Source organism: Monomorium pharaonis, chromosome 7 (genome assembly GCF_013373865.1).
Source record: "Monomorium pharaonis isolate MP-MQ-018 chromosome 7, ASM1337386v2, whole genome shotgun sequence".
NCBI classification, from domain to species: domain Eukaryota; kingdom Metazoa; phylum Arthropoda; class Insecta; order Hymenoptera; family Formicidae; genus Monomorium; species Monomorium pharaonis.
In genome coordinates, this window is record NC_050473.1 from 10,006,124 (window position 1) to 10,016,472 (window position 10,349).

At 32.0% G+C, this 10,349-nt stretch overlaps 4 protein-coding genes across 5 annotated transcripts; 2 read left to right on the forward strand and 2 right to left on the reverse strand.

The window, feature by feature from the left end:
* Positions 1–48: 48 nt before the first annotated feature.
* LOC105830334 lies at positions 49–3,202 on the forward strand. Its single transcript, XM_028194982.2, has 7 exons — positions 49–581; positions 676–876; positions 1,232–1,410; positions 1,493–1,758; positions 1,912–2,150; positions 2,303–2,506; positions 3,064–3,202. Exons 1-6 carry the CDS (start codon positions 304–306, stop codon positions 2,475–2,477), a joined length of 1,338 nt encoding a protein of 445 aa, XP_028050783.1. The 5' UTR covers positions 49–303; the 3' UTR covers positions 2,478–2,506; positions 3,064–3,202.
* Positions 2,528–8,193, reverse strand: LOC105830336 (carbonic anhydrase 3). 2 transcript variants are annotated; one of them, XM_036289678.1, is made up of 9 exons: positions 8,138–8,193; positions 7,882–8,019; positions 7,664–7,805; positions 7,340–7,445; positions 7,169–7,271; positions 6,943–7,079; positions 3,315–3,635; positions 2,933–3,157; positions 2,528–2,802 (listed from the first exon to the last, which is right to left on the reverse strand). In XM_036289678.1, exons 1-9 carry the CDS (start codon positions 8,163–8,165, stop codon positions 2,617–2,619), a joined length of 1,386 nt encoding a protein of 461 aa, XP_036145571.1. In that variant the 5' UTR covers positions 8,166–8,193; the 3' UTR covers positions 2,528–2,616. The 2 variants fall into 2 exon arrangements, with proteins under 2 accessions (XP_036145571.1, XP_036145572.1); XM_036289679.1 differs by lacking the exons at positions 2,528–2,802; positions 2,933–3,157 and having other exon boundaries at positions 3,238–3,420; positions 3,494–3,635.
* On the forward strand, positions 4,041–6,433 carry LOC118646552 (MYCBP-associated protein-like). The gene has a single exon (XM_036289677.1). The coding sequence runs from the start codon at positions 4,516–4,518 to the stop codon at positions 6,388–6,390; it is 1,875 nt and encodes a 624-aa protein (XP_036145570.1). The 5' UTR covers positions 4,041–4,515; the 3' UTR covers positions 6,391–6,433.
* On the reverse strand, positions 7,977–9,985 carry LOC105830330 (carbonic anhydrase 1). Its single transcript, XM_028194987.2, has 7 exons — positions 9,946–9,985; positions 9,666–9,827; positions 9,459–9,600; positions 9,185–9,290; positions 8,948–9,050; positions 8,538–8,674; positions 7,977–8,454 (listed from the first exon to the last, which is right to left on the reverse strand). Exons 1-7 carry the CDS (start codon positions 9,983–9,985, stop codon positions 8,335–8,337), a joined length of 810 nt encoding a protein of 269 aa, XP_028050788.2. The 3' UTR covers positions 7,977–8,334.
* Positions 9,986–10,349: the final 364 nt, after the last annotated feature.

The window sequence follows — 10,349 nt, forward strand, 5'->3', positions numbered from 1 at the left end:
AGGAATATAAAAGAAATTAATTTAGATGATACACCTTTTTTAATTGTATATGTATATAATTCCATGAATATAGCTTATAAACGTATTTTATTTATAGTATTATAAACCTGTATACAAATTTCATGAATGTAAATTAATATTTAATATTGTAAGTGTACTTGAAACTGTAAATAGACTATTGTAACGCAGCCTGGACAGTGCGTTACGGTTAAAGCAATTATTTCTAGCAGACAGGCGAAAGAGCGTGTCGCCTTCTCTTCAGTCACAATCATCTGGGTGTTCAGTGACAACTCTCGTGGTATAATGGCACTAGAAAATTTGCTGAAACGCGATGAAAAATCATTACAGACTTACAGAATAATATATCTCTTTGAAATATTATTCGTAATTTGCACAGTGTTGGCGCAGGAGTGCTTCGACGACGGCAATGAATTTTGCATCGATCAGAACGATATACTTTCCGTAGATCTTTTACCTGGGTCATTTTTATTTAATGATCAAAAGAATGTCCCTAAGACAATGTTAAATGAAACCGTGGATGGATCTTTTAATAAAGCATTATACGAGATGGAATATCACAGGTAAGTGTTGATTATAATACAATCTGAGAGTAAATTAACTGAAAATCTACGTGTGCAATGCTAATATTAAATTAATCGATATATATGAAATTAGGAAAAGGATGAATGAATATCTTTGTCATGGCTACATAGCGGAAGAAATCTTCAAGGAAGTGAGCACGCCTAGAATGAAACGACATCCTAAATCTCCAACCAACAATTTGCATTACAACTTCTTAAGCAATGATAACGTTACAATACACGATAAACTTTTGGCGGATGAAGGAAGCTCAAAATATAAAAACTGGTTGCAACGGTAAACATTTAGAAACTTGGAAAATTATTTTTAATCTAAATTAAAAATGTTTGTACAACGTATAATTACGACACTTACTTGCAAGTCTTACATTACGATAAACTTATATATTTGAGAATAAAACTTTTTTTTTCATGATAAAATTCTTTAATTAATTTAAATTTTACTTTTATTGAGAAATTATAAAAGATTTTTATTATTTAACATAAAATATTTTTCAAAAATTAAGTAAAACTAGTGATTCTAAAAGATATGTTTTAATTTGAAAGTAACGTTTATCTTTCTAATTTTATTGGGATGTACAAATACTATAAGGCATGAAAAGTTTGTTTAATTTCTAACATGTCTATAATAGAACGACGACACTAAACGACGTGTATCGACATTACGTGCCTCACAAAAAAATAAAAAAGAAGCAAGATGTCCAGCGTGACGATATTGAGGAATTCGATGGCGAGGTGACGGGATACGCGATGCAAGCTCCTGTGCCATCAAATGGAAAGATTGGCGTCTATGGCGATACATCTCACGAAGGTAGATTGTAAAAGTTATTGCAGCCTAGCGCGTTACATAAAAAACTTATCTGAGACGTGATATTTACATATTCCACGAATAGATGACATGCTGACATCATCGACGGGGCATCATGCTTTCCATTACGGTCCTTCGTTTAGCCATCATGGTGACTTCTTTCCGTCTATCCACGAAGAGGTTTATTATCCGTCGAATCATCATGAAGAACATGAAGAGGAACACAAACCCTCCTATACCAAAGGAAAGGGCCACGAATTGTCAATTAAAGACTTCTTCGAAATTGCGCTTACTGCACTTGCATTCTTAGCATTTGGACTATTCATCATTCAGCTTATAATGAATTGCACGGTATTAAACAAAACTGTTTTGTTTAAAAATATAAATTGTTTTCTAAAATATCTTTTAATAATAAATAAAAATATTTAATGCAAAAGAAGAGCCGTACGTATAACTTTCAATATACGTATCGATAGAGAAATTAAAAAATGTTTTACATTTTAGGATAGTAATGGTAATAACAATGGTAATAGGCGAATCAAGAGAAATCCAATTTTTCTCTCGTCGTCTACCATTAGCAATGAAGACTTGAACGAGTTGTCCTATCGCGTTTTGAGGTCCATCGAAGCGGCTTTGGTCGCCGAAACGGATTCTGGTAACTGTCTACGCAGAATATTATGTGAAGATAATCAATACTCCAAGCAAACTAAAGACGACCGCAGAATTTGGATTCCTGTATGGAGGTAATAGATTGCGTAACAATAATCACGTATATGAATGGATCTTGAATAAAATACAAATTTATTGTCACAGCTCATGAATCGATCGACGCAATATCAATTGTTTGTCGGTTGATATATCCTAAAACCGATAACATCGACACCCTCTTTTTCAGCTTGGGTATGAGTTGGGTGTCGGGCAGAATGCTACACAGGACTCCATGGTCGGCAATGTTGGACTCTGTGAAAGCATCCATTCTGGGCTTGGGTGGAGTCGACTGCGCCTCTTTTTACCCGGAATGTGATCTCGAGAGGGAAAGGATTAAAAGACGTCGCAGAAAGAGAAAATAAATGGTGCTTTATAAAAAATAAAGTAAAGCGTAAGTAGAGTAAAAAATAAATTAAATAGACATACTTGGATGTATTTATGAATAATTGCAGAAATTAATTTTGCAATATTGTTATAACGAGTAATATAATCAACGCATTATTATTTCTCATCGACACTGTCTTCATGAATATATTTATCACCATTGCGTAATGGCAGAAGCGTTGCATATTTAGATCCACTAGGACATACGTGGAAAACGTTTCTGTTATCTCTGTCTTGTAATGGCTGACAATTCGTCAAAATTGGCATTTTACGTTCGTCGCATAGTGTGCGAAACTCCGCAATCTTGAAAAACAAAGACAAGTTTATTACAAAATGAATTAAATTATGCGTGTGGGCGCGTAACACAATCTTATTTTATTTAATCATTATTTAGGCCGCTTATTAATAGTTCCATTAACGTGGCATAATTTACTTGGTCGATAGATATTCCTAATGGTTCTCTGCTTATTAACCAAAGTACGCTGTTTCTGATATTTGTCATGGTTATGGAACCCCAGTAAACGAAGTAATCACGTTGAAAGCATCGTATAATATTTGTTATAGGAAAAGGTATTAAACGAATGGAAGAGTGAGCCGCTTGAATAAAGGGTAATGTATTTATGATATCATCCAAAAGCGGATTAGGAGTTGCCTGCAGCTGTACACAATATTATTTTTTAAATTTTTAACAACAGTTTTTATTCAAATTTTAAAATTACTTATTTTATAACGTAAAAAAATACATAAAATGTAATTTAATATAGAACTATTTTATAATAAACTTTATCCAAAATAAAAGAGATATATTTTAATACCTGGAATAAATATACCAATATAGTGATACCATCATGTTGGCGAAGAGCCCCTATTTGAGTTGCGTAATCACTGTTGTAATGTACCACGTGCAGTTCCATTGGCATACTTTGTGGAAAAAAAGTATGTTTAAATGAAAAAAGAACAAATAAATCGAATTTGTAGACAGTAAAAATAAAACCTTCCGCCGTCGATGTGGTGTTCACTACCCTCCATGTCAGTCTTACCCCAATGGAAATGAAGCTGCGAGAAGACGTAACTGCTAACATAGGGGCCGCCATACAAATACGGTTCTTTATCACGCCATTTTGCACTAAGCATGACTGTAAATAATATATGCAATTACTCTTTTCCTGACGCAAGCTTTTATGTAGATTGCACATTACTCTTATCTTTTTTACCAGTGTATCCAGTGTTAGTGAGCTTTAGTTTTTTTGGTGTGACATTATAGTTACACCACTGTATAGGATTTAGATTCACGACATTCATGTAACTGATATTCAAATCGATTGGTGATCTCAGTTTGCCATCGGTATGACCCAATTGTTGTATCAATTTAACCGTTTCTTCATTACGCTTGTGATATTCTGTGTATGTGTATATATATATATATATATATATATATATATATATATATATACAAACAAAGTTTTATTTAACAAAGTGTTATAATCATATAAAGAATACAATTTCAAATTATACATATTGCACCTGTCAAAATATTCATGCTGATACGTTACATGATATACATTACTAATAAATTTAAATATAAATGCCTCAAACTTAACACATTTGGTCACAACATGATTCTGCTTCGTCTGAACTTTAATTCAAATATTTAATCGATACTGAACATCATCGATAATAGAGCACTTTCTTCATACTTAAAATAAATGTATGTTTTTATAAAGAGAAACTACATAGAAGCGCCATTTATTTTTTTATATTTTGTATTTTTTTAAAACATATTACAAAGCAAAAATATAATTTAAAAGTTAATTCCATATAAGTGAGTATACATATGGATGCGTGAGCATTCACAAAATGTCAATAACCCATTTAACATATAAACTGTCAAAATCAAAGAAGCAACATTGATTTTATGTTGCAAAAAAGATAAAATAAATTTAGTTTCTCATTCAAATGAGTAAAACGTTGGATATTCCTAGACAAGATATAAAATAATCAGATAATCTGTCGAAGATGGATTACGCGCGAAAAATTGGTAAATCTGATAAACCTCAAGTCTGGAAAAAGAGTCGCCAGCCACTTGTAACAACTAGGGATAACCTTCTTTCCGGAGATACATTCTTTTCGGAAGATCATCGTTTTATAAATTGGAAAAAATGGCTCGCCGATTGGAAGAAGCAAAATCGTCACATCGAATATGTTACCGGTCGTTCGCATCCCAATCAGCTACAGAATTCCTTGGAAAAGTTTCGTGCTTTTGTTGAGATGAAAAACCTGATGGAACACGTTGCTATATCGGTGCCCATCGATAAGTATCGCGGTGGGCCTGAATTTTGGAAGACGCCTGAATTCCTGCCGGATCGCGGCGATACTTGTCTACCAGAAGTGTCCTTGACTCTTAGCAGAAAGGACCTGAATCTTCCTCCGGATTTAATGTGCGTTGGATTGCCAGACCTAATGATAAAGGAGCGGGATCTCGCAACTCAAAAAGTCAAAGAAGAATTCTGGAAACGCAGCGAGTATCTCAAGACGCGTAAGCTCGAGTATGCAGAGAAAATCAAGTTGGTGCTGCCTAAAGAACCGGAAATGGCAACGTTGTTTGTCCAGGGGCGTGCCTGTAAGAAAAAGAAACTACCGCTGTTACGAATTCCGCCGATAACTATCACAGAGCCTGATGAGGATGAGCCGCGCGAGGATATCGATCAGGCGGTAGTTCTGAAGATTCAAGATCGAGAATTTGTTTGGCAAAGATCTCTCTTTAGTACGGAACCAGTGGACAACGATCCTATTACTTGGTCTGTAACTTTTACGAGTAAGGTCGACGAGCGAATCGAAAAAGAGATCGTCTTTGAGAACAAAGGAACCCATGTTATCGTCTATCATTGGCGATACTCGCCTTTTCGGACATACGACGTGTCCTTCGAGATACGTGGTAGTCCATTCTTCTTCAATAAGACGAAAGGGCTCATACTTCCAGGTCAGATCGTAAAATTTAAGGTTTGGTATCGATCCAGGACATGCGGAGTCTTCACTGAGTTCTGGCGATTCGTCACGGAGCCGAAATTAAGTTCCTCTACATTTATATTTCGATTCTGGGGTTGCACGACTGATATTCAAACCACAGAACTGACCGATCGCCAAACGATCGACGAGTATCTGGATCGTTGCATTCGAGACTCAACGATACGCTCGATCGTCGAAGAAATCATAGCCAGAGTAAAGCACAGCGAACAATCAGAGCCACTTTACGAGGCGCCACTTTCACAAAGTGATTTGTTCATCTCTCTGAATCCATATTATCATTATCATCCCAGTATCATGATGCAATTGCAGAAAATATATTTCGACATTGCCGGTAATAGTACATTAGCCTGGAATTTATCGCTGGATACCCTGCGAGACATCATTTTGCAAATAAAAGATACAAATTACAGACGCAATATTCTCGTCCAATTTAATGAACTTTGCAAGCAAAGCCTCAGGCCAAGATTGATGGAATCTGATGTCGCACAGCACAATAAGCATGACGCTGTGTATAATATTTTATGTGCTTTCGCGAATCTGTTTGAACATGAAAGTGAACTAGTGAAGAGGAATAGTCTGATACGAGAAGAGTCCGCGACTCCGATGGAAATAGAGCAAAAATTGACGCCCCTATCTCACAGATCCAATAACAGTTCGGAAGAAACCCGTAGCAAAAAGTTAATTCGTCAAGAAACTGTACGAGTGCAAGAAGAAAAAGAAAATTTTGATTTAAATTTGCAACCTTACAGAGAAGTATTTTTTATTCGTATATATAAAGCTCTGGAAGAAGCAATAGAACGCGTTGGCGTCAGTATCGATTCTTTTCACAGACTTAATGAATTAAAACTTAAAATAAAGTCGTAATTATATTTATCTATTTTATTCATATATCTATTTTCAAGCAATAATACATAATAAGTTTCCAAATTTTTAGTGAATAATTTATATAAAATATTGTATGTATATGTATTTACATATATATTTAACAATTTTAGTTATGTAATATACATTACATGTGTTGCAAAAATTTAGAAATAACTTTAAATAATTTGTGTTATAAAAAACTTATAAATTTTGAAAATCTGAAATAGTTTATTATTAAGTTATAGTAACATATAAATTTTTCTTAAGGGACAGCTAAAAATATTTGTCGTCCTTGTAAAAGTTGAATATCTCTCCAGTTGGATTTTATAAATTCTCCATTTTTATTCTTTAATTTTCGAAATTCATCAAGCTAGAATTTTATTAATATAATTGTACATGTATGCATCTTGTTATATGCATCTTGTTATATGTTATATGATTAATATGAATATCAGTCAATATATAAGAAAATAATTACTACAGAAATTTCAAAGAGACATCTTTGTGTTTATATGTGTGATTGTTATAAATAATTTAAAATAAATAACTAACTTGTCGAGATTGTATAGGAATAATAACTGGAAATACGATCCATGTAACACATTCCGGATGAGGGTCTACATTATAAGAACCGTGATAGGTATAATAATTTGTAGAATCTGTTGCTGTTTGCATCCAAGATAAAGAATCTAAACATCACAAAAGTATCATAAAATTTATCATATAAAAAACATTATATAATAGAGATTTCCTTTTTTTCTATTTTTTGGATAGTAACTTGCTGGAATTTGTATCTCTGATCCAGTATTCTGAATATATTTTAGATTTTTAGAGATTCCTTCAAATTTGACGTTGCTGCATTTACAAGATCCCGAATGAACCTATAAAACAAACTTATTAGTAATGGATAAAAGACAAGACATAATTATATATGTACAAGTAAATATACCAAGAATAAATAAGCTAACACGCAAAGACCATCTTGATATTTTAAACATTCTTCGAAAGTGAGATATCTTTTATTCCAATGAACTAAATGACATTCCATCGTAAACCTATATTAATTTAAACATAAAGTTTATTAAAATTTATTAAAACAACTCAAATAGGATGATACAGAACCCTTTACCAATGTTGCAGCAACCTTGCAATATTTCTACAATATTATATAGAAATATAGGATAGTAAAATGTTCTGTTGTATGCAAAAATTTATATGTACAATTTTTTTTTATTAATTATATTTAAATTTATTATTATTGGTACAGTCTTACCAAGTACCATCGATCGTATGCTCAGCGCCTCTGGAATCATTCTCGCCCCAGTGAAAATGTGCATCATGAAATTCATATTCATCCTTCAGAGGTCCTCCATATACTGTTGACGGAATCCTATCTCCACCCAAATAAATCATTGCTGACAAAAAAAGAATTTATTATTTAATCACATGTTTCAAGAATGCAACAAGTTATTTTGAAATAAAATGAATTACCTGTCTTGCCGTTATTAAACAAAATTGCATTTCCATCTTTCAACCAATGACCATTCAGTATTAACGGTGGAAATCTCATACGTCTCACAAGTTTGTTATTTAAATCGATCGGTGCTTGAGCATTTTTTGGGGTTGTGCCTTAAAAATGTAATATATGTATTTACATATAATAGAATAATACAAAAATATATAACGTAAAAATTAAAACGTCAAACACGCATAACCTGACTTTTACTATTTTCAATATTTCACTTACTTGTATTTGTATTTGTATAACTTGTCATTATTGCACGAATTAAAAATTATTTATTGCAGAACAAAAAGTAATTAGAAAATTTTGTACAAAGTAAATGCAAAATTATATGACATATTGTATTTTATATAAATTTAAATATAAATCCAATAAAACTAATATTTGAAGTTAGCTAATTTATGTAGTTATTTATATATCAATCAAACTGTTGCATCATTTGTAGCAAAGAACATCCTTCTTCCACGAAGAAAATGTTGCGACCTGTAATTTCTTACTATATGCTCCCATTTATTATTATAAAGACTTCTGAATGCTTCAATCTATATAATATATAAGTTATTATACGTTTATATTTGCAGCTATAATTTTGAAAACTTAATTAATATGTATGCTTTTAATATACTTGGCAGGAAGATATTTTTATCGCATTTGGCACAATTATCCAAGTGACGCATTCATTAAATGGAGGAAAAGTAAGAGAGCCTGAATAAGTATAATATCCGGAGTAAGTACATGCATGCATCATCCAACGTAAACAATCTAAAAATAAATATATAATTAATTAAAAACATTATTATTGCTAATAATATTTTTCACAATAGAAACTTTTATAGAAAACAAAAAATTTACGTATATTACAAAAATATTCTATAAAATAAAGATATATGACTTTATATAAAATTGCTTTGTGAACTGCAAATAACTGCAATAAAAAGAAAACAAAAGAGGATAGTGCATTAATAATTATAATCGATCTATTTTGTAATTAGTTTGATAAGTATTATTAAAGATTGTTTCAGATTGCGTAATTACCCGGAGTAATATTTACAGTGCTATCCGTCTGTTTAATTTCCGATAGTTTATTAGTTATTGGAGCAAGTGCAGTATTATCTGGAATACCAGGACAGCCAACAACCTTTTCATCATAAATTATATATTATAATAAAATTACAATGGTAATCTAACAAATTATCTCCAGAAATAATACTCTTTATTATAAAAATGGAAAAGGTCTGACATGTTGGATTTTAATTAATTATTGACTTTTACCTGCATAAGGTAGGAGAGTATTGCAATTCCATCGGACTTGTCGTAGCAATTGTCTATCGATCCATAACGCGTATTCCAATGCATAACTTGCGCCTCCATTGAATACCTTATTAAATACTGTTATTTTATAAGTTATTTGATCAATAACTGCATCAGAAGAAACTCGTTTAATATAAAATTAAATTTTGATTTTAATTGCAATTAAGATTAAATTTAAAATATGATTGATATATTTTTATGTGTGGTTAGTAACTTAATATTAAATTTCTCTAACCAAATGTTGTCAATAGAATGTTCCGCGCCTCGACAGTCGGACGGGCCCCATCGAAACTGTACGTTCATAAATTGAAATTCATCATCTTTCAAAGGACCGCCGCGCATTATCGGCATTTTTCTGTTTGCCAATTCGATGTTGACTAAAAATTATAAAGACATACAAACGTCCGAAATTTATATTATATTAAATAAATGTGAGGAGAACCTGTTTTGCCGGTGTTTGTAAGTATCGCTGTACCATCGTTTGACCAATAATTTGTCAAAAGTAAGGGAGGAAATTTCTTACTCCACACGGCGGCGCGAGTGATGTCGATTGGAGATTGTCGCGATTTCGGCAGACCCGAAGATGATGTGCACAATTTTTGTTCTTGTATAAAACATATTTAAAATACAATTCATTGCATCAATGTAATATGAGCATTTTTTTAATAATTATTAAACAAGTAAATTTTTTTCTACAAAGCAAGATAAAACTTTTTATTTACGTGATTGTACGTTCTTAGTTTTGTACATCATGATGAGCATAGAATTTTCGAACAAAAGATGATCTGAAATTTTTAAGTTCTTATTGTTTCTAAACGAGACATGTTACTTTCATCATCTTGCAACCATCTTGACGACACTACTTAAAAGTTATATGCAATTGTCAATTTGAAGATAAGAAGCTATAGTAAGAAGTTGTTAACACATATAGCATTTTTAAAGTACTTCATATTTATACGATTAATGGAAACCTTCACATTATTTTTATAAATTGAAGTAAGCTTTAGGTATCGATTTTCGATAAGAAAAATTATTATTTGACACCGTTCTACATTATTTTGTGTTTTCTATAATTACTTTTGATAGAAATTACTACGCGGTATGAAACATTCAAAACGAATTTCCA

Excerpts from the sequence above, each read along its gene's own strand:
- LOC105830334 (XM_028194982.2), top strand. The coding sequence starts at position 304 with ATGGCACTAGAAAATTTGCTGAAACGCGATGAAAAATCATTACAGACT. Across the intron at positions 877-1,231 it reads TATAAAAACTGGTTGCAACG|AACGACGACACTAAACGACG; the intron begins GTAAACATTTAG and ends TGTCTATAATAG. Across the intron at positions 2,151-2,302 it reads ATTTGGATTCCTGTATGGAG|CTTGGGTATGAGTTGGGTGT; the intron begins GTAATAGATTGC and ends CCTCTTTTTCAG.
- LOC118646552 (XM_036289677.1), top strand. The coding sequence starts at position 4,516 with ATGGATTACGCGCGAAAAATTGGTAAATCTGATAAACCTCAAGTCTGG.
- LOC105830336 (XM_036289678.1), bottom strand. The coding sequence starts at position 8,165 with ATGACAAGTTATACAAATACAAATACAA. Across the intron at positions 7,446-7,663 it reads CATACGATCGATGGTACTTG|GTTTACGATGGAATGTCATT; the intron begins GTAAGACTGTAC and ends AAATTAATATAG. Across the intron at positions 7,272-7,339 it reads TGTTAGCTTATTTATTCTTG|GTTCATTCGGGATCTTGTAA; the intron begins GTATATTTACTT and ends TTTGTTTTATAG.
- LOC105830330 (XM_028194987.2), bottom strand. The coding sequence starts at position 9,985 with ATGCTCATCATGATGTACAAAACTAAGAACGTACAATCAC. Across the intron at positions 9,828-9,945 it reads AACTAAGAACGTACAATCAC|AACAAAAATTGTGCACATCA; the intron begins GTAAATAAAAAG and ends GTTTTATACAAG. Across the intron at positions 8,675-8,947 it reads CACTGTAAATATTACTCCGG|ATTGTTTACGTTGGATGATG; the intron begins GTAATTACGCAA and ends ATTTATTTTTAG.